Below are 23095 nucleotides of genomic sequence, written 5' to 3'. Positions count from 1 at the left end.
CTGTCTAGAGAGCCTCCTGGAACAGCTGTGCGACAGCTACAACTCCCTGGGCTACTTCCCCATGGCCTCCTCCCAACACCTTCTTTTTCCTCACCACAGGACCTTCCTCCTGGTGTCTGATAATGCCTGTACTCCTCAGTCCTCCAATAGTCTGCGTTCTCACTCTCAGCTCCTAGCGCTTCTTGCTCCCAGTTCCTTACCTAAGCACCACAAACTGAAGTGAGCTCCTTTTTAAACCCAGGTGCCCTGATTAGCCTGCCTTAATTGATTCTAGCAGCTTCTTGATTGGCTGCAGGTGTTCTAATCAGCCTGTCTGTCTTGTCTCCAGAAGGTTCCTGATTGTTGTGGAACCTTCCCTGTTACCTTGCCCAGGGAAAAGGGACCTACTTAACCTGGAGCTAAAATATCTGCCTTTTATTACTGTCCTGTAGCCATCTGGCCTAACCCTGCCATAAGTGCTTATACAATTCATGGATGACACCAAGCTGTGAGGGGTTGCAAACACTTTGGAGGACAGTACTAGAATTCAGAATAGTCTTGATAAATTAGGGGATTGGTCTGAAATCAACAAGAGGAAATTCAAGAGAGACAATTACAAGTCAGTACACTTAGGAAGGGGGAAAAAACAATTACACAACTACAAAATGGACAACATAGCAATAAGTGTTAGAACTATTGAGAAGGATCTGGGCCTTAATTAAAAACTTTCCAACCAGAAGTAAGATGGAGAGATAAGAAACTAGGCTGAGATGGTCATAGTAGCCTGAGTAAGGCACCACACTACCATCGAATCCAAAATACAAACTCATTTGAAAATTTCAGACCAAATTAACTTCTTCATGGGTAAATTTGGGCAAGGCACTTTGGCTATTCTGTGTCTCATTTTCCCATCTATAGAAGCTGGGGGATGAGATTTGTGAAGATAAAACCCATCAATGATTATGAGGCACTTAGTGGTTGTAAACTCAGTGTAACTTGCTTCTGTCAATGTTGTGTCTGTTCTGTGGTGCCATACACCTGGGTATCCAGTGTTTCCTAGTCCAGCAGTTTTCAAAAGAATGAAATAAAGAATTTGAATTAATTCTCCAAGCAATAGACTTGAGCAAACTCTTTTTTTTTTTTAAAAAAAAAAAAAGCAGATGTAGAAGCGGCTATTGCACAGAATTTGGCTACATGTTACAACACTGATTTATGTTTTTCTAATTATTAGTATTACATGTCTTGCCTCCATCAAGGAGCACAACACAACTTGGGAAACAACTTTGTCTTGTTATGACTGAAAGCAACTCTTAGGGCTAGTTTAACACTCTTGTTTCTGAGGCTATAGATGAAGGAGTTGAGGAATGGATACACTACAGTGTTCAACAGAGTCACCCCTTTGTTGATTTCCAGAGATAAGTATCCTGTGGGCCTGCCATACAAAACAAAGCAGCTTCCATAGGCCATCACTACAACAGTTAGAGGGGAAGCGCAGGTGGAAAAACCTTTCTGCCTCCCAGTGGCAGATGGGATTCTCAGGATAGAGTAGAAGATGGAAGCATATGAGATCATGGTTAAACATAATGAAGTCAACACTATGGATGACAGCAAAATGGAATCCACCCTCTTAATTAGTTGGGTATCATTGCAGGAGAGTTGGAAAAGGGGGGTACTGTCACAAAAGAAATGGTTGATCACATTCGGTCCACGGAATCTCAGCTTGTACACCAGGACCATCCATGAACTTATAATCAGGAAACCTCCCACCCAAGAAACAAAACCTAGTTGAATGCAGAGTCTCTGTTTCATGATGGCAGCATATTGCAATGAGTGGTAGATGGCAACATAGCGGTCAAAGGACATGACCATGAGAAGGATGAACTCCGCAGCTCCCAGGGTGAAATAGAAGTAGGATTGGGCCATGCAGGCAAGGAATGAGATGGTTTTGCTGTCTGAGAGAAAGTTCAACAGCATCTTGGGGTTTGTGACCAAGGTGAACCAGATCTCCAAGAAGGACAGATTGCTGATGAAAAAGTACATGGGGGTGTGGAGTCGGTGATCCACCCACACTATGAAAACGATTAATAAGTTCCCGGTTAGTGTGACCAAGTAGGTCAGTAAAAGAACAAAGAAGAGAAACATCTGGAGTTTGTCATGAACTCCGGAAAACCCCAAGAGCATGAATTCAGCCACTATGGTTTCATTTGCTTCCTCCATTTCCGATTTCAGTTTCCCCTGTAGAAAGAGCAACAATAAAAAAATAAGAGCATGAACCTTTATCTACCACATTTATGGATTCAATCACAATGTTCTGGAGGGTTGTGAGACAGAAGAGCTGTACACTCAAGATCACACACTAAGGAAGGAGACAGAGAATTAGTGAGGTTGACAGAGAACATGGGTTCCCAGGATAACTAAGTTGATATGTCTACTGTATTTTATATAACAAATTAAACCTGAGGAAAGAGCTGTTTTCCAAATAATTGTCTTTGCTCAATATTCACAAACAAGCAACACCTGGCTATATACATACAGCTCCTCTCAGTGCTTTCTGGTGCCTTCTAAATCTTAGAACATAGTGAGCACAACTAGAGAGAGCTCACCAACTATTTAAAGAGATCTTACCCTGTTTCTACAAAGTACACAGGAATTACATGGGGCCTTTGTCACTCTCGTATTGGAGAACCTCACAAATATTGGTGGATTCTTACTGCAGCTGTGTGAGGTATTATCTGAATTTCACAGATGGGAACAGCTTAGATGAAGTGACTTTCCCAAGATCACACAGGGAGTTTGTGTCTGAGGGAGACACAGTAAAAAATAGTGTCTGAAACACGTATACAATCTGGTATTAGGGTAGGGGAAGAAAGTGAGATGCTGGCTAGAAAACAATTTCATTTTAGGGCTTCAATGTTTGTTTTCATTCTGCATCAGAATGAAACCAAGACTCTTGAAACTGTGAAACAGATGACCTGGTCCAGGCTAGCATTTCCGGGCACTTGTAGAGAGCACTCTTTTCCAACCTAGAGCCCAGTGTGTAGGGTACAGTGTTAGAACACGTGAGGACAAAATTAAAATCCCTGCTCTGCCTTACTTGGAGCCAGCATTTTAATCGGGTGCCTCCTATTTTAGGCTAGTGCCTAACCGGCAGGCTATACCACTTTCAACCACAATGTTCTGGAGGCCTATGAGACAGAAAAGATGTACACTCAAGAGTATGGTAAGCTTTACCATTACGGTAAGTAATGAAGGAAATAGAGAGATAATTTCTGAGATTGGCAGAGAACATGGTTTCTGAGGCTAACTAGTTTGATGTGTCTATTGCTGATTATATAACAAATGAAACTTGAAGAAAGCTGGTCCCCAAATAATTGTCTTTGTTTGATATTCACAAACAAGCAAAGCCAGGCTATATACGTACAGTTCCTCCCACTGCTTTCTTAGAACACAGTGAGCACAACTGGAGAGCTCACCAATTATTTACAGAAATGTTACCCTGTTTTCTAGTCACTATACAGTCAATAGGTGGACTGTGGGCCAAATCCAGACTACAAGACACTTTTGAATGCACCCCAAAATCTTTTTATTTACTTATTATCATTATTGTTATTTTGTTGTTTTTCCTATGGAATGCGAACCTTAACTATACCTTGACCAAGGAATAGTTTTTGACCTTGACAAAAAAAATTGACCACTGTTGCTACAGAAGAATCACATGGGCTTTATTACTCTTATATCAAAGATCCTTGCAAATACTGGTAGATTCTTACAGCACCCATGTGAGGTATTATCTGAATTTTACAGATGGGAATAGCTTAGGCAAAGTGACTTTCCCAAGATCACCCGGGGAGTTTTAGGTATTACAGAATGCAAGGCCTATAGGCCACACATACACACAGCAAAAAAAGACAAGCAATTAGCCTGATTCTTAGCTGGGGTATATTGGTGTAGCCCCACTGAGTTCAACTGAGCTATTGCAATTTACTCCAGCTGTGGTTCTGAGTCACCATATTGATCCTGACTGGTGTGCTAAAGAAAATATAAATAACCGACTCTCCCTTATTGATGCTCCCTGTTCCTTCTATAACCCCCCATCCTACACACACACACACACACACACTTCCTTATATAACCCCACCATCCCCCCCACACACACTTCCTTATATAACCCCACCATCCTACACACACACACACACACACACACACACACACACACTTCCTTATATAACCCCACCATCCTACACACACACACATACACACACACTTCCTTATATAACCCCATCATCCTACACACACACACACACACACACACACTTCCTTATATAACCTCACCATCCTACACACACACACATACACTTCCTTATATAACCCCACCATCCTACACACACACACACACACACACACACACACACACACACTTTTAAACTTTTTACAACACCCAAATTTGGCATTACTTGAAATGTTTAAATTGACACTCAGGGTCTGATTGTTAAAGCTATTTGGGCACCAAAATGTTGGGGACACCGGGCATGGCCACTAGGTAACTCAAGGGGATGGAAGACCACGAGTGTCGATGAAGCCCCCTCGCTCTAGGCCCAGATGGCCCCCCCTTCCCTTTTCTGCCTGGAGATACTCACAGCCTTCAGGCTGAGAAATTTGCAACAGTGTATTGCAGGCACAGATTGGCTGGAGCAAGATTAGGTCAAGCAGGACAGGAATGTTAGATAGTGCTGAACAAACAACTGCATATATGGGGGAATAAATGATAAGAGGAAAAAAGGGGAACTGGCTGGTATACGGGATTGGCTATATGGATACTTAGGACAGCTTGCTATTGGATAAGCAGGCTAAAGAAAGAATGTATAAAATATGTGTATCTGCTTGCACTGGTGTGCAGGCTTTGAGATTGTTGTCTCCCTGTACCGCTTGAAGCTTCAAATAAACTTTTCTACTTCTCCACTCCGTTGTGATTATTGGGCGATGCACACCGGGAAACGAATCCATCCTCGGGCATTTTGTGCCAGCAACAAAAAGATGAAATCAGTGCGAGTTTGGCATGTCTTGCTTTTGAAAATCCCACTAGGTGGCTAACTACCTTTAAAATCTGCCTCTGAGATATGCTACCTAAGAGATATGCTGTATTTCAAGGAATTGGTCTGACTTACATATCAGAGGGAAAAAATGTTCCTATCCACTGCAGTAGCCAGAACATGAAATTCTCTGAACTGTGGTATGCAAGGCATCAAAGAAAAACAAACATAAAGCAGAATACATTGTGGGGTGAGGTGGAGAGTAATCCCTACCTGACCCCTACAAGTGACCAGCTGAAATTCTGAAGCATGACCATGAACTCAATACATAAATGGGAAGGGACCCACAGGGCTACTGAGCCCTGCTCCCCCACCATCACAACCAACCCCATCATACAAACTCACTCATAAATTTGTCCTGCTCTCTCAGTTACACTTAAAGTCTTAAAACTAATTAAGAGAGAGCTGGTTTAATGGATGAGTGGACTGTTCGACAGGGCTGCTTGTGATATTAAATAGGATCCTAATCAGAATTTCCTTTATTAGTGTTTCAGACATTGCAGGTAATTTTGGTATTTACTTCTCTTGAAATACAGAGGGATGAATTTGCACATGCTTTTGAATCATCTTTTGATAGATCTGAGCATTAATTGCTACAGGTCATTTCCTCAGCTGATGTGAATTTAGCTCCACTCAGATCTATAAATTCATTCTTTTAAATAAAACAGAGTAAAGATATAAACTGAGCTAACGAAATACTACAGTTACAAGTTCACTCAAACTGCCAAGGTTCTGTCGTGTCGATGTTATAACCTGGCACTGGTAACTCTTCCCTCTTTGATACAGGAACGCACGAGAGTTATCCACTGTCAATCCAGGTCTGGAATTCTGAGACAATCGGTACAGTCGAAATATCAGATGAACTGATATCTCCCTGGCAGGTCTGTCTCTCTCTAACATTACACCTCACTCCTATTCTACTCCCGGCTCCTGACCGCTAACTTCCAACTTTCAAGACAGTTCTACAATCCCTTCTCCATCGGATGAGTGATCTTCAGATTTGCTTGAAGTGTTGAAATGTCCAGTGACGCTTTCTGCCTTTAAATCAAAGAGAGAGAGAGAGAGATCGCAAGGCCAGGGTTTTTGCAACCAGGGACTATGTCAATGCTGACTGTTTACTTGTAGTCTTGGTCTCAGAATTACTCTACCTCATCTGGAATTTAAGAGTCTGTCTCTGTCCTCAGTTCTAAGTGACTCTCAGTAGCGTGGCATCCCCTCTTCAGTGCCTCTTTGGCCTGGGACACCTCAGTAGAAACACCTGAGTAATTCCCTGGGGCACAGCTTGCTGGGGATTTACAGCACAGAACTCCAGCAGGTGTTAATCAGTATACACTAGTGGAGGATCTGTCCATAGGATTTCTCTCTCCCCACACCAGCACCACAGTATCTGACCACCTTGCCGCGGCTAATGTACTTATCCTCATAATACCCCCTACTCATTTCACAAACAGGGAGCTGGGGCACAAGGGAGCTGAGTGCCAGATTTTTAAAGATACTTAGGCACCAAAAGATGTACGAAGGCACAAAGTGGGATTATGAAAGGCAGCTAAGAAGGTTAAGCACTTAAGTTCCATTAAATTCCAAAGAAGTCAGGTGTTATGGACTGGCATGTAGGCAGTCTGGCCTTGTAGTCAAAACAGGAGTCAGGTGTAGGGGGCAGAGCTGGTGTCTGAGGTGATGAATGAAGCCAAGGGTCAGTACCAGGGTTAACTGCCAATTACCTGAGCAGGGGTCAAGACAGATCCAGAATCAGGAATGGAAATGAGGGTCAGAGCTGAGATCAGCTGCCCAATGCCAGAGCCAAGGGTGAAGCTGGAGACAGAGTTGGAAGTCAGAGGCCAGGTCTGGTCACTGAGGAATGGAGGCGAGGTGTACGGGCAGGAGGAGAGGCAGGGATCAAGCACAGAGCAGGAGCAGGCTGGGAACAGGAAGGAATGTTAGCAGGAATCAGGAGCAGGGCTGGGTGCAGGGTGCAGGCACAAGCAAGGTCCAATGCAACCACAACAGGAAACCACCTCATTGCTTGGACAAACTTTCTGTTCCTCCTCATGACTTAAATGGAGTAGTTGGACCAAACAGTGGATCCTCAAATCAGAGGTCCCGTGGCGTAGTGTGTCCAGTTCTGTGCACTGCACTTTGGGAAAGATGTGGAGAAATTGGAGAAAGTCCAGAAGACAGCAACAACAACAACAAAAAGATTAGAGAAATGCAACCTAGATGGAGCTACTAGAAGGTGGGTGCAAAACTGGTTGGAAAATCATTCCCAGAGAGTAGCTATCAGTGGTTCACGGTCATGCTGGAAGGGCATAACAGGTGGGGTCCTGCAGGGATCAGTTCAGGGTCTGGTTCTGGTCAATATCTTCATCAATGATTTAGATAATGGCATAGAGAATACGGATGTAAAATTTGTGAACAATACCAAGCTGGAGGGATTGCAAGTGCTTTGGAGGATAGGATTAAAATTCAAAATGATCTGAACAGACTGGAGAAATGGACTGAAGTAAATAGGATGAAATTCAATAAAGACAAATGCAAAGTACTCCACTTAGGAAGGAACAATCAGTTGCACACTTACAACATGGGAAATGACTGCCTAGGAAGGAGAACTGCCGAAAGGGATCTGGGGGTCATAGTGGACCACAAGCTAAATATGTGTTAACAGTGTAATGCTGTTGCAAAAAAAGCAAACATCCTTGTGGGATGTATTAGCAGGAGTGTTGTAAGCAAGAAATAAGAAGTAATTCTTCCGCTCTATTCTGGCTGATTAGGCCCCAACTGTAGTATTGTGTCCAGTTCTGGGTGGCAACTTTTCAGGAAGGATGTGGACAAATTGGAGAGAGTCCAGAGAAGAGCAACACAAATGATTAAAGGTCTAGAAAACATAACCTATAAGTTTCAGAGTAGCAGCCGTGTTAGTCTGTATTCGCAAAAAGAAAAGGAGTACTTGTGGCACCTTAGAGACTAACAAATTTATTAGAGCATAAGCTTTCGTGAGCTACAGCTCACTTCATCGGATGCATTTGGTGGAAAAAACAGAGGAGAGATTTATATACACACACACAGAGAACATGAAACAATGGGTTTATCATACACACTGTAAGGAGAGTGATCACGTAAGATAAGCCATCACCAACAGCGGGGGGGGGAAGGAGGAAAACCTTTCATGGTGACAAGCAGGTAGGCTAATTCCAGCAGTTAACAAGAATATCAGAGGAACAGTGGGGGGTGGGGTGGGAGGGAGAAATACCATGGGGAAATAGTTTTACTTTGTGTAATGACTCATCCATTCCCAGTCTCTATTCAAGCCTAAGTTAATTGTATCCAGTTTGCAAATTAATTCCAATTCAGCAGTCTCTCGTTGGAGTCTGTTTTTGAAGCTTTTTTGTTGAAGTATAGCCACTCTTAGGTCTGTGATCGAGTGACCAGAGAGATTGAAGTGTTCTCCAACTGGTTTTTGAATGTTATAATTCTTGACGTCTGATTTGTGTCCATTCATTCTTTTACGTAGAGACTGTCCAGTTTGGCCAATGTACATGGCAGAGGGGCATTGCTGGCACATGATGGCATATATCACATTGGTAGATGCGCAGGTGAACGAGCCTCTGATAGTGTGGCTGATGTGATTAGGTCCTATGATGGTATCCCCTGAATAGATATGTGGACAGAGTTGGCAACGGGCTTTGTTGCAAGGATAGGTTCCTGGGTTAGTGGTTCTGTTGTGTGGTGTGTGGTTGCTGGTGAGTATTTGCTTCAGATTGGGGGGCTGTCTGTAAGCAAGGACTGGTCTGTCTCCCAAGATCTGAGAGAGCGATGGCTCGTCCTTCAGGATAGGTTGTAGATCCTTGATGATGCGTTGGAGAGGTTTTAGTTGGGGGCTGAAGGTGATGGCTAGTGGCGTTCTGTTGTTTTCTTTGTTGGGCCTGTCCTGTAGTAGGTGACTTCTGGGTACTCTTCTGGCTCTGTCAATCTGTTTCTTCACTTCAGCAGGTGGTTACTGTAGTTGTAGGAATGCATGATAGGTCTGGTCACTCGATCACAGACCTAAGAGTGGCTATACTTCAACAAAAAAGCTTCAAAAACAGACTCCAACGAGAGACTGCTGAATTGGAATTAATTTGCAAACTGGATACAATTAACTTAGGCTTGAATAGAGACTGGGAATGGATGAGTCATTACACAAAGTAAAACTATTTCCCCATGGTATTTCTCCCTCCCACCCCACCCCCCACTGTTCCTCTGATATTCTTGTTAACTGCTGGAATTAGCCTACCTGCTTGTCACCATGAAAGGTTTTCCTCCTTCCCCCCCCTGCTGTTGGTGATGGCTTATCTTAAGTTATCACTCTCCTTACAGTAAAAAGAAAAGGAGTACTTGTGGCACCTTAGAGACTGGTGCCACAAGTACTCCTTTTCTTTTTGCGAATACAGACTAACACGGCTGCTACTCTGAAATCTCCTTACAGTGTGTATGATAAACCCATTGTTTCATGTTCTCTGTGTGTGTGTATATAAATCTCTCCTCTGTTTTTTCCACCAAATGCATCCGATGAAGTGAGCTGTAGCTCACGAAAGCTTATGCTCTAATAAATAACCTATAAGGGAAGACTGAAAAAACTGGGTTTGTTTAGTCTGGAAAAGAGAAGACTGAGGGGGACATGATAACAGTTTTCAAGTACATAAAAGGCTGTTACAAGGAGTAGGGAGAAGAATTGTTCTTAACCTCTAAGGATAGAACAAAAAACAATGGGCTTAAATTGCAGGAAGGGAGGTTTAGGTTGGACATTAGGAAAAAAATCCTAACTGTCAGGGTGATTAAGCACTAGAATAAATTGCCAAGGGACATTGTGAGATCTCCATCACTGGAGATTTTTAAAAGCAGGTTAGACAAACACCTGTCAGGAATGGTCTAGATAATACATAGTCCTGCCTCTAGTGCAGGGAACTGGAGTAGATAACCTCTAGAGGTCCCTTCCAGTTCTATAATTCTATTAAAAGTCTATAAAGTCTGACCTGTGAGGAAAGATTTTAAAAGTTGGGTTTGTTTAGTGTAGAGAAGGGTAGTCTGAGAGGGAACATGACAACAGTCTTCAAGTATGTTAAAGGTTATAAAGAGGAAGGTGCTAAATTCTTCTCTTTAAGCACTGAGGACAGGAAATGAAGTAGTGTGGTTACATTTTAAAAAGAGAGGTTTCGGTTGGACATTAGGAAAATCTTCCTCACTGTAAGGGTAGTTAAGCAATGGAATAAGTTACCTTGGGAGCTTGTGGATTCTCTGGCACTGGAGGTTTTTAATAACATATTAGACAAACACTTGTCAGGGAGTGTCTAAATAATATATAGTCCTGCTTCAGTGCCAGGGACTGGACTAGATGGCCTATCGAGGTCCCTTCCAGTCCTCACAATCAGGGGAAGCAGATGGTAACAAACAATTTTGATCAGCATGATACAATCATTTATTTATTAAGGATGAGAAGTGGGAGAGAGACTGATTTCCTAGGTAACCATGAGACAAATCTGGACATCATGGAAAGCAGTGGTCAAACCATACACTACCTGCAAAGCTATTGCTGGATTGTTCATAGACTCTACAGAGCTTAGCCACACCTGTGAGAAATTACCTGCCTCCCAGGAGAAGCATCTGATTTCTTCAAGTGGCACTCATACAACAGTTACAGCACAAAGGTACTGACAACATACACAATGTGCTCTACACATCCAGGAGAGAAAGGAACCCCAATGCCAGATGTTTACACACCAACTGCAAATGTAAAAATAACAAAATGAAACATTCTGAAACAGAGATAACACAGAACCTGCACAAGTGTTGGCAATACTATTTCTATAGCCTGCATCACAATGTATCAGAGCGCCAAACCCATGAGTTGGTCCTAACAGTATCTCCCTGAGGTAGGAAAGTATCATTATCCCAGAATTTAAGATATGGAACTGAGACACCTAGTGAATAAGGGTCGTTATCAAAAGTGGCTAATAATGAGATTTTCAAAGGGAGGTAGGAACATCAAGCCAGGCAGGAGGATTCACCTATTTCTACGCAGGCCTCACAGCCATGAACGTTCTTTTTTTCTATCTTTATGGGCACAGTGGAGTCGTATGTGGCATCAGGAAGGAATTTTCACCCCAGTTAGATCGGCAGAGATCTTGGGGGTTTTCTCCTTCCTTTGCAACAAGGGGTTTGGATCATTTGCCAAGATCACCGAGGTAAGTCTCATTTAATCAGTCCCCAGCCATTTGAGAAGCATTGGTGCACCTCAGCCACTCCTTTTCTCTTCCTGTGACAAGTAACAGTCCAGCCTCCTCTGATCTGTACTACTTTAGTCTATTTCTGGGTGCTGAGTTTAGTGCATCGGCACTGGGTGGTTGTGGTGGCCTGTAATATACATAGATTTGGAGAGATTTAAGTTTTATGGATAAATGTAAATGAATGTGAATTTTACTATATAAATGAAAAAAAATATTTCCATCACTAAAAATCCACATTTACAGATAAGCATAGTAAGAAAATGCTGCTTGAGAACAGATTTTGATTTCAAGATATTTGCTTTGTACATTTTGACATGTGATGTGGACAATTTGTGCTTTAACGCTTAACAAGCTTCAAGTTTTTGAATCTCAAAGTCTACAGTCCTTAAAAAAATTATTCTCTGACCCCCCTGCCCCCACCATCATTTCCCCCAACTGTGAAAATTTTAAAAGTCAAAGTTTTAAAAAGTGACAATAAGAACATTGATATTAGCTGGTAGCTGATGTCGACGTACTTAGGTCTACTCACCACAGTGTCTTCACTGCGGTAAGTCGATGGCTGACGCTCTCCCATCGACTCCACCTGCGCCTCTCGCCCTGGTGGAGTACCGGAGTCAACGGGAGAGTGCTTGGTGGTCAATTTATCATGTCTAGACTAGACACGATAAATCAAGCCCCGCTGGATCGATCACTGCCCCTCGATCCAGTAGGTAATGTAGACACGCTCTGAGAATCTCACTGGGGGTTAGGCAGTGAGCAGTGTAGCTACAACAGAACGTAGGCAGTTTTGCACATGCCCATGGACAAAAACTTAAACACCATGGGGACTTCATCATCAGGAATTTAGGCACCCAGGGAATTCAGGTGAGTCCAGATTTAGGTGGCAGTGGAGTAGAGCTTTTGAGCAGCTCTTTGGGGCCTAAATATTGGACTTAGGTGCCTAAATCTCGTGTTATCTAGCCCCTAAATTCCTTTGTAACTTTTCCTGCAAAAGCCTGGGTCATGCTTGAAAACAGGGCATTGTAATTCAGACCTACCTGGACTTTATATACCATTTTATCTCTTTTTAAAATGAATAGTTTCAAGGACTGACCTTCTTTGACTAACCCATAAGCCTCACAACAGCATCTCTCAAGACCTCTTTAACTCTATCATTCCTGAGGCTAGAGATGAAAGGTTTCAACAGGGGTATCACCACCTCAGCGAACAGAGAAGCTCCTTTTTCAGAAGCCAAGGATTGGTTGTGCTGCAGTCAGACATGCACAAAAATGGAACTCCCATAGGCAATGGTTACTACGGTGAGGTGAGAGACACAAGTGGAAAAGGCTTTTTTGCGCCCTTGGACAGAGGGGACCCTGAGGACAGTGGCTATGCTGTGGGTGTAGGACACTAAGGTCAACATTAAGGAGCCTCAGCAATACAATGGAGGAGAGAACGAAGTCCAGGTAGCTGGTGTCGACACAGGCAGCTTTTTGCAGAGGGTTGATAAGACAAAATAAATGGTCTAGTTCTTGGCTGCAGAAAGGTAGCCTGGTGTACGCTCTGGTTGGACCAAGCATGGATAGAGAAGCTACCATCCAACAGCTAAGTAGAAGCCTGGAGCACACCCTGCCATTCATAATGACTGTGTAGCATAAGGGCTTGAAGATGGCTACATATCGATTGAAGGACATCACCTTCAGTAAGAACATAAGAATGGCTGTACTGGGTCAGACCAAAGGTCCATCGAGCCCGGTATCCTGTCCGCCAACAGTGGCCAATGCCAGGTGCCCCAGAGGGAGTGAACCTAAGAGGTATCAAGTGATCTCTCTCTTGCCATCTATCTCCACCCTCTGACAAACAGAGGCTAGGGACACCATTCCTTACCCATCCTGGCTAATAGCCATTAATGGACTTAACCTCCATGAATTTATCCAGTTCTCTTTTAAACCCTGTTATAGGCCTAGCCTTCACAACCTCCTCAGGTAAGGAGTTCCCCAGGTTGACTGTGTGCTGAGTGAAGAAGAACTTCCTTTTATTTGTTTTAAACCTGCTCCCCATTAACTTCATTTGGTGGCCCCTAGTTCTTATATTATGGGAACAAGTAAATAACTTTTCTTTATTCATTTTCTCCACACCACTCATAATTTTATAGACCTCTATCATATCCTCCCCTTAGTCTCATCTTTTCCAAGCTGAAGAGGCTAGGACTTTTCAGCTTGGAAAAGAGGAGACTAAGGGAGTGATATGATAGAGCTATATCTATAGTATACTATATCTATAGTAGGACAAACTCCACTGTGCTCAGGAAGATGAAGGTTTGGGATGTGATGGAGATGGTCTTTCTCTCTGAAAGGAGGCTGACCAGCATTGTAGGGGAAATGCCCGAGGTGAACAAGATGTCCAGGAAGGACAAGTTGCTGAGGAAGAAATACATGGCAGCATGCAGGCGATGATGGAACCATATGATGGAAATGATGAGCATATTCCCCATGAGGGTGAGCAGGTAAATCAGCAGCAGGATCACAAAGAGGAATATCTGCAGTTCTGAGGTAACTGGAAAAGCCAGCAGAATGAACTCTGACACCACAGTTTGATTGAGAGGATTCATGTGCAGTGTAGGTCCTGTGGGAGGATGGATATGAAAGGTGAGGGACCTAGAGAAAAACATTTCACGTAGTTGAAATAACATGTCTAGGGGGAAATTCATTCTATACATAAAATTAATGGGAACTGTTTGTCTGAATCTGAAATGTGGCTTTGTAAGTCTCAGCTTTAAATCTCAAAAATGATTGAAGATCTAGGGAAAAAACCTTCACAAACATATAGAATCATAGAAATATAGGTGTGTCAGGGACCTTAGTAGGTCAGCTAGTCCAGTCCCCTGCACTGCTGCGGGACTAAGTGCTACGTAGGTCATCAGTGACAGGTGCTTGTGTAACCTGTTCATAAAAACCTGCAAAGACAGAGATTCCACAGCCTTGTTAGGTCATTTGTTCTAGTGCTTAACTACCCCTAACATTGGGAAGTTTTTCCTAAAGTCTTACCGAAATCTCGTTTGCTGCAATTTCAGCTCATGACTTTTTTAATCTGTGGATATCAAACACACAAAAACACATTTTTAGTTACTCACATGCACACAGATAAATGAATGATTTACCAAATCTGTCTCTCAGTTAGTAATTGAGTTCTTGACTTTTTAATCACTGCCAGTTTTCTTAACTCTTAATTCTTTTGAAAATGGAATTTCATCAAACTCCCACATCCTATGAAAAAGTTTTTTAAACAAAAAATACACTTCAGAAGTTTCATCCCACAGGATATTTTCATGTTGGAGTGTTACGAACAATCAAAAACAAGGCCAGGAAAGATGTGTGGGTGCTCAGAAGTAGCTGAGCAGCGTATACATGAAAATTACCTGACTAACATTTGCAGGTTCAGGTTTCTCTTAAGTTTCTTTTTTAAATTCTCTTAAGTAGCAGGTTCTTTCTCTCTCTTAAATATGTATATGTAGATGTATACATTACATGTATGTTTTCTTACTGGGGTGGTGAAGTGTGTTATGTAACATTTTGAGAAAATGGACTTTACAAATAAACTGCTTCTTGAAATAGAACAGCAGAAAATACATAATCAAATGGAAAGTCTGATTCACCAGTGAGTTGCTCCATTTTCAGATTCATATGAATTTGATTTCAATGTATACCTCCACAAATTTTGAATTTTATTTACTTCATTGGCTGAGACAAAAAAGTCTTAGTTAAATAAAGTTTTGGGTGAACCAAATTGTTTTTGTTATTCAGGGAGCAAGGGGAGTTTCTCCCACAAAAAAAAAAATCTTTTCAAGTTGAACAATTTCCTTGACCCCAAATGATTTTTCTTTGTCATCTTCTTTTTATTTCATTTTGTGACACTTCTTGGTGCTTTTTACACTTTTAATTTGCTGAAAACAAACCTTGCTTAATTTCAGAATGAAACATCATTTCAAACTAAAATGTCAAAACATCTTATTTTGGAAATATCAGAATGAACCATTTTGATTTTTTAATTTTTTTGTCCCAAATTACTTCTGATATTTGACCCAATTCACAAAAACTTGTTTTACATTTTTTGTGTGTGAATAAACTGTTATCCAAAAGATAAAAATAAATGCCAACCTCTATTTTAATGTGCTTACACTAGTGGAAAACTGGACTGATACATTAGTAAATCAGGCCAACAAAGCACAATATGAAATTGTTCATGTTTGGATAGCTCATTACACATCTGATGTCAGGTCTGTAGATATTAGTGGACAGACTCCCATTGGAATCACTTGATAGATCCCCTTTGATTTCAAAAGCAGGTTACACCATCATAAGATCTGAAAACCAATCATAGTTATTCAAATATACTCACACAATGAATCCATGTAGAGATTACTCCAATTTTTCCTCTTTAAGAAGGTCTGATAAATTCCATTTTCCAGCTGATTTCATTCAAAATATCAGTGCGCTGAACTAGAGCCAACATTTGAATTCTAAATTTGAAGTTGACTCGCGGCTGACAAGGTATCTACCTTCAAACAAAAAACAATATGAAATTTAGTTAGATCATTACTTTGTATATTAAGTTGATTTATAACTGATGATGAGTAACAGTAGTACTTATTAGCTTCTGCAGAAAATACAAAACACGTTCTTCATGAACATAGAAAGGCAGATAAGCTGGGCTGGAGACAGAGAGATAGAGTTGAGGATGTGAAATGCACAAACAGAAGAAGATAGATATACAGAGCTCTAGTCTGAACTTCCCTGTTCTATGTCTATACATCCAGCATTTGTGGAATAGTAACATCTACATTTTTTAATATTCTTTCTATGGACTCGAGTCAAGCACACAACTTAAATTTAGGAATTCTGATTCGCTACTTCCAGACCTCTTCCCCCACCCTTCCTTCTGTACCTTTCATGTTTCTTCTTGCATTATAAACATAACAGTTTCTTCACTGCTTATTTCAAGGCTTTGATTTCCCTTGGGACACAATTAATTAGCTTAAGAATATCACCTGGGATGAACTTGCAGAAACTATTTAAGTTGCAAAGTCCTGTCTCAGCTCTCTCAAGGAAAAACAGAGTAAACTGTCTTTGAAACAGGTAAAGTTTGCCCCAGTTGAAGATGCCTTTCTGCTCCATTGGCACAAGCACTTGCTTCCCCACACAGAGCTCTGTTAATATCTCTCAGTCATGAACCATCACCACAGCCCCTTCCTCTTCCAGCCCTAGACACCTTTCTCCAGCCTCCCCTCCGCTGATACCCTTCAACCCCTCAGGCTCCATCTAGTCAAATCCTAGGCTCACAAACCAAGCTGTTCTGCTGAATCCTCAGGGATTCTCCACCATCCCCAATTCCTGATGCTCCTCAGTCCTGATCAGCAGCCCCCTTCTACGCAAATCCTGACATCACACAAACCCAGCTCTGCTGATGCCCCTCATTACAGACCCACGACCACCCTTCCAGAGAGCTGAACAAGAGGTCCTTATGGCTTGAAAGTTTGTCTCTCTCACCAACAGAAGTTGGTGGAATAAAAGATATGACCTCATCCACTTTGTCTCTCCCACAACTTCACTCTCATTGCAGCCCTGGGCTCCCACATCACACACATCTCTACCGAAGCCTCTGTCTCCTGATCCACAGCCCTTTTGCTATCCCAGGCCAGTGCTTCCCCTTCCCCATAGACCTGCAGATGCCCCTCAATCAGCACCCACAGGCTGCCTGCTGTTCAGGGCACAGCAGAACCCATAAAAATAGAGGGGCCTCATTTCTTTCTTCACTTACAATAAAGATTTTGTGTTTGGGATGGAAGAGCCTTTCTGGGGTTTTGACTCTCTCTATGCCTCTCAAAATCAGAAGCAAAAGTTTTCCCATATGTAGCTATTTGTTCTGTTCAAAACAGGAAAAAATGCCCAACACCTCAGCATATCAAAACCTTGTCATGGGATCTTTATCATCTCCACACAGTTACCACATGTACAGCTGGTGAGCATGTAGGACCCAATGGAATGGAGACCAAGATACTTGGTTTCTCTTCTCAGCTCTGCCTGACTTGCTGTGTGACCTTGATAAGTCATTTACATGTCTCTGTCCCTCAGTTTCCCCCTCTGCATGGCTCCTATTGTTGCTGGCACAAAAGCCCGAGGCAGGCAACAGCTGGATTCGTTGCCTGGTGTGCGTTACCCAATAATCACAACGGAGTGGAGAAGTAGAAAAGTTTATTTGAAGCTGCAAGCGGTTCAGGGAGACAACAATCTCAAATCCCGCACACCAGTGCAAGCAGTTACACATATTTTATACACTCATTCTTTAGCATGCTTATCCAATAGCAGGCTGTCCTAAGTATCCATATAGCCAATCCCGTATACCAGCCAGTTCCCCTTTTTCCTCTTATCATCCATTCCCCCATATATGGAGTTGTTTGTTCAGCACTATCTAATATTCCTGTCCTGCTTGACCTAATCTTGCCTCCAGCCAGTCTGTGCCTGCAATACACTGTTGCAAATTTCTCAGCCTGAAGGCTGTGAGTATCTCCAGGCAGAAAAGGGAAGGGGGGGCCATCTGGGTCTAGAGCGAGGGGGCTTCATCAACACTCGTGGTCTTCCATCCCCTTGAGTTACCTAGTAGCCATGCCCGGTGTCCCCCACGCTATCACTATAGGGATGTGGGGGTCTGGGACTGACTGGACAAAGAGTCTGGGTCTGGGAGCCAGTGGGGAATGGGGATAGTATTCGGTGAGGAGGGAAAACACCTCTGATGAGAATCTGGTGTTCAGGGAGTAAACTGGGACTGGCTGGCCTAAGAGACTGGGGCAAGAAGCCAGGAAGTGGGGATCCTGGACCATGGAGCCTGGTGATGATAGGTGACATCAGAGGAAGAGCTCAGAAGGGAGAAGATCTAGAAGTAGTAGTAAGAGGAGTGCAGAGGTTGGGATTTGTAAGGGAGTCGAAGAGCAAACTGCACTACCTTAAAGCACCTGTTATTGAGTGACCAGAGAGATTGAAGTCTTCTCCCCCTGGTTTTTGAATGGTTTTGAATGTTATGATTCTTGGTGTCAGATTTTTCTTTTGCGTAGAGACTGTCTGGTTTGACCAATGTACATGGCAGAGGGGCATTGCTGGCATTGCTGGTCACTCAATAACCGACCTGAAAGTAGCAATTCTTCAACAAAAAAACTTCAGAAACAGACTCCAATGTGAAGCTGAAGAACTGGAATTAATTTGCAGACTGGATACCATCAGATTAGGCCTGAATAAAGACTGGGAGTAGTTGGGTCATTACAAAACCTAAACTTAATTTCCCCAATACTAATTTCCCCCTACTGTTACTCACACCTTCTTGTCAACTGTCTGTAATGGGCCACTCTCTTACCACTTTAAAAGTTATTTTTCCTCCCTTGGTATCCTGCTGTTAATTGATTTATCTCCTTAGACTGACCTCACACTTGGTAAAGCAACCTCCATCCTTTCATATATTTATACGTGCTCCTGTATTTTTCACTTCATGCATCTGATGAAGTGGGTTCTAGCTCACATAAGCTTATTCTCAAATAAATTTGTTAGTCTCTAAGGTGCCACAAGGACTCCTCATTGTTTTTGCTGATACACACTAACACAGCTACCACTCTGAAACCTGACACTATAGAGAGTTACTGCTCTAAGAGGCTTTTGCAGTCTGGGATATTTATCTGTCCGGCATCACTGTAGTGTCTGAGCACCACACAGCCGTTAATGCATTTAGCTTCTCAACACCCCTGGGAAGTAGGGCAATTCTACTATCCCCATTTTATAAATGGGTAAACTGAGGCACAGAGCCCCAGGGTCACAGAGTTGGGGGTTGAACAGGGAACACATTCCCCATCTCCCAAGCCCTAGGGTAGATCCCAAACCAAGACAGGATTCATCTGAATTCAAAGCTCAATCACAGTATCCCCTTATATAGCTTGTTATTAAGCTATTTTTTCCCCTCTCTGCAGCAGAGAGATACGAAAGGAGCATGTGTGAACCTTTACATATCCATTGACATTACTGTTGGCTTTAAATGGACACCAGAGGGAGGCAAAGGACTAGAAAAGAGGATAGGGCTACTCTATTTCACACCTATACAATTCACACCTGCTTTTGTTCTGCGGCAGAATTCACACCGAGGAAAACCTCTCACATTGACCACTTCCTCTCCTAGCCCTGCAGTCTTCCCACAGCAGACAGACCGCTCCTGAAGTCAACGAGTTTTTGACCACCCCACAAGCCTAAAGTTTGATAGTGAATCCCATTCGCCCCCCTACTTTCCATGTTCACTGGATTCTTTTTACTCCTACACTGACAGTCCTTATGGGCTTGTATTTATAGTTTGGAGGCTGCTTGAAACCTAATTGAAGTGGTCTATGCAAATCCAGTAACAAGCCAGCCTATTAAAAGACAAGCAAACAGGAATATTTACTGAGAAAATTGGTACCCAAATCATACTCCACAAAGGTGTATCTGAGTTGTTAGAGGAGTATATTCCAAATCTGCAATATAATTCCAATTATTCTCTGGTTTTCCCTTTCAGAAATCTTTTCAGGTCAGCATTTTTCTTCCTTTTTTTAAGTTTAGTTTATGCAAAAGCAGGACATTCTGGCAAGGACTTTCAGACGTTGGTGCCAAGAATTAAGATTTTGACTTAATTTGGAAGCACAATTGCCATTAAAATTAATTAGAGGTGCTTGATCAATATCACCATATGCAGCTTTGAAAAATCACGCCCTAGGGCTGATATTTTTCCAAAGGAGCCTAGGGGACTTATGCACCCAGCTCCACTGAAAGTCAGTGAGAGTTAGGTGCCTAAATGCCTTACAGCACTTTGAATGTCCAGATGCTAAATCTTCATTTAGATGTATAATTGACTCCACCAACTTCTGTGGATTTACACAAGAATCATTTTGTGCTCAAGCAACTCTGAAGACGTGCTTATTTAGATGCCCAATGTGAATTTAGGGGCAGATTTTAAAATCTATTTAGGCACCTAAATGTGCAGATAGACACCTTTGAAAAATCACACTAGGCCCCTAACACCTGGCCCTCACTTATTTCAATGGGAGTTAGACGCCTTGGTGGAAACCCCACTAGGTCTCTAACTGCATCTTTAGCCCCATAAAGACCTTTAAATATCGGGCTCTTAAGGAGGCTAGAGTAAAAAGTTTGAAAAGTGCTTAAGTGAGTTAGATGCACAAGTCCCAATGAAAGCCAATGGGATTTAGGCTTCTGAGTCTTTTAAGTGCTGTTGGAAATTAACTTTAGGCCCAAAGTTGGGATTTCCACAGACCCCCAAGGGAGTTAGATGCCAAAATCCTATTGATTTTTGGTGGGATATGGGCACCCAACTCTCTGGAAATTTGACATGCCCAGCCCCCAGAAATGAATATCTTAGCTACTTTTTTAAAATAATATTAACTACCATAATTCTGTCTTTACAGGCATCAAGGCAGACGTACAACTAGCAGAGTCTGGAAGGGATGTGAGAAATCCTGGAGACTCTCTCCGCCTCACCTGTCAAGCCTCTGGGTTCACCTTCAGCAGCTACTGGATGAATTGGGTCCATCAGGCGCCTGCGAAGGGACTGGAGTGGGTGGCCACGGTTACCAATGATAGCAGCCAAGCCTACTACTCCCCGGCTGTTCTTGGGAGGTTCACCATCTCCAGGGACAATTCCAACAGCCTGGTGTTCTTTCAGACGGGCAGCCTGAAACCTGAAGACACTGCCGTGTATTACTGTTCCAGACACACACTGAGGAAAAACAGGTTATTGTCCTTGCAAGAGCACATCAAGCATGTGTTTGGCAAAGGGAAGGGAGGTGGAGCAGAAATACTGAAGAAGCTGAAAGAAAAGGAGTACTTGTGGCACCTTAGAGACTAACAAATTTATTAGCGCATAAGCTTTCGTGAGCTACAGCTCACTGCATCGGATGCATTTAGTGGAAAAAACAAAGGGGAGATACTGAAGAAGCTGAGAGGTTTTTGATAGGATTGTGGCCGGAAAAAGAAGTCACTGAGCAGAGAACAAATCCTATTTACACTGGAAAGGGAAAAATAAGTTCAACTCATTTTTAAACGTCACAGAGGTAGATGCCTTTTTCTAAAAAAATCTCTGACCAGGTGAAGTGCCATATGATGGCAGCAGAGGGCTGAGAAGGAAAAATGTGATGGCTATTCCACATCTGGCAGCAGTGGGACAGGAATTATTGAGGAAGAAAAGATAGAAATATTTGTGGGAAACATTTGGAGAGCCCATGGGGGATTGGGAGATATAGGAAGGCTGTGAAAGATGCCAGGAGGTCTATGTCAATTTTCACAATAGTGCCTTGCCTCCTTGCTTTCTGGAAGGGAGGAAAAGTCAGCAGCCCTTGACTTAGTCCAGAAATAAAGCCCTGGAAACTTGAGCTTTAATTTCCAGAGGAGCCTAAGGGTGGGAGATGCCTAACTTTGCATACTGAGTGTCTAAATCCCTTCCAGCACTTTGAAAATGCCACACTCTGAAGCCAACCTGGACAGCTGAAAACTGAATTCTGAGATTTCTAGATTTCAAAGCCAGAAGGGACCATTAAAATAATCTAGTCTGACTTTCTGCATAGCATAAGAACATAAGAACAGCCATCCTGGGTCAGACCAAAGGTCCACCTAGCCCAGTATCCTGTCATGCAACAGTGGCCAATGCCAGGTGCCCTAGAGGGAATGAAGAGAACAGGGAATCATCAAACGATCCATCCCCTGTCGCCCATTCCCAGCTTCTGGCAAACAGAGGACAGGGTCACCATCCCTGTTCATCCAGGCTAATAGCCATTGATGGACCTAGCCTCCATGAACTTATCTAGTTCTTTTTTGAACTCTGTTATAGTCTTGGCCTTCACAACATCCTCTGGCAAGGAGTTCCACAGGTTGACTGTGTGGTTGTGTGAAGAAATACTGCCTTTTGTTAGTTTTAAACCTACTGCTTATTAATTTAATTGGGTAACCCCTTGTTCTTGTTTTATGAGAAGGAATAAATAATACATCCTTATTTACTTTCTCCACAGCAGTCATGATTTTAGAGACCTCAATCCTATCCCCCCTTAGTCATCTCTTTTCCATGCTGAACAGTCAGCACAGGCCAAAGAACCTCACCCAGCGATTCACATGGCAAACCTATAACTTGTGGTTGAGTTAGAGCACATGATGAACCAAGAGACAGCAGAATTTTACAGGGATGGGGCTGACTAAGTTATTTTGTAGTCATCCTAATGCAAATGTGACTTCTTTCTTCTCTATTAAAGACTGTCTGGAACAATTTCTTTCTGAAAGAAGGCTACCCATTTCTATTGCCTTCTCCCTCTGCCAAATATTTTGCTGTTGTTCATATACACCACTGTGTGTACCTTCATTTGTCTCTCCATACTGCTGAGCTGCTCTGCGGGTAGGTAGAGTTGTCTGGAACCTAGAGAAAAGTCTCTTCCTGGCAAATGATTTGAATGATATAAATGATTTATGAACTACAACACCCAAGTGGTGACAGCACCTTGAGCTCCACTAGGGTCTTCAAAGGTATGTCTACACAGCATTTTGGAGTAAGCCTTCCAGCCCGGATTGACAAAAAGTCTGTGTGGGAGTGGGCTTGAAAGACTCAGCTCCGGCCCAAGCTGCACCTACAAAGTACTGTTTATACAGCTATTTTTACAGCACTAGTGTGAACCTGGCTAGTCCTAGTCTGTAGAATTGGGTTGGGAAGCTCACTCCAAGATGC

General features: G+C 42.6%; 2 protein-coding genes across 2 annotated transcripts; both read right to left on the bottom strand.

The window, feature by feature from the left end:
• Positions 1-1131: 1131 nt before the first annotated feature.
• On the bottom strand, positions 1132-15833 carry LOC119841694 (olfactory receptor 49-like). The gene is made up of 2 exons (XM_038369220.2): positions 15707-15833; positions 1132-2214 (listed from the first exon to the last, which is right to left on the bottom strand). The coding sequence occupies exon 2, from the start codon at positions 2194-2196 to the stop codon at positions 1231-1233; it is 966 nt and encodes a 321-aa protein (XP_038225148.1). The 5' UTR covers positions 2197-2214; positions 15707-15833; the 3' UTR covers positions 1132-1230.
• Positions 12432-15741, bottom strand: LOC119841693 (olfactory receptor 6M1-like). Its single transcript, XM_043495623.1, is given in 4 exon segments — positions 12432-12740; positions 12742-13016; positions 13598-13933; positions 15707-15741. Coding segments are annotated over 3 exon segments (906 nt in total). The 5' UTR covers positions 13920-13933; positions 15707-15741.
• Positions 15834-23095: the final 7262 nt, after the last annotated feature.

This window comes from Dermochelys coriacea, chromosome 13, assembly GCF_009764565.3.
Source record: "Dermochelys coriacea isolate rDerCor1 chromosome 13, rDerCor1.pri.v4, whole genome shotgun sequence".
Lineage (NCBI taxonomy): Eukaryota > Metazoa > Chordata > Testudines > Dermochelyidae > Dermochelys > Dermochelys coriacea.
Note: the sequence above shows the minus strand (reverse complement) of the source record. Positions and strands in the feature narration are given on the sequence as shown.

What these genes read in the sequence shown, in the direction of transcription:
- LOC119841694 (XM_038369220.2), bottom strand. Translation starts at nt 2,196, where the DNA reads ATGGAGGAAGCAAATGAAACCATAGTGGCTGAATTCATGCTCTTGGGG.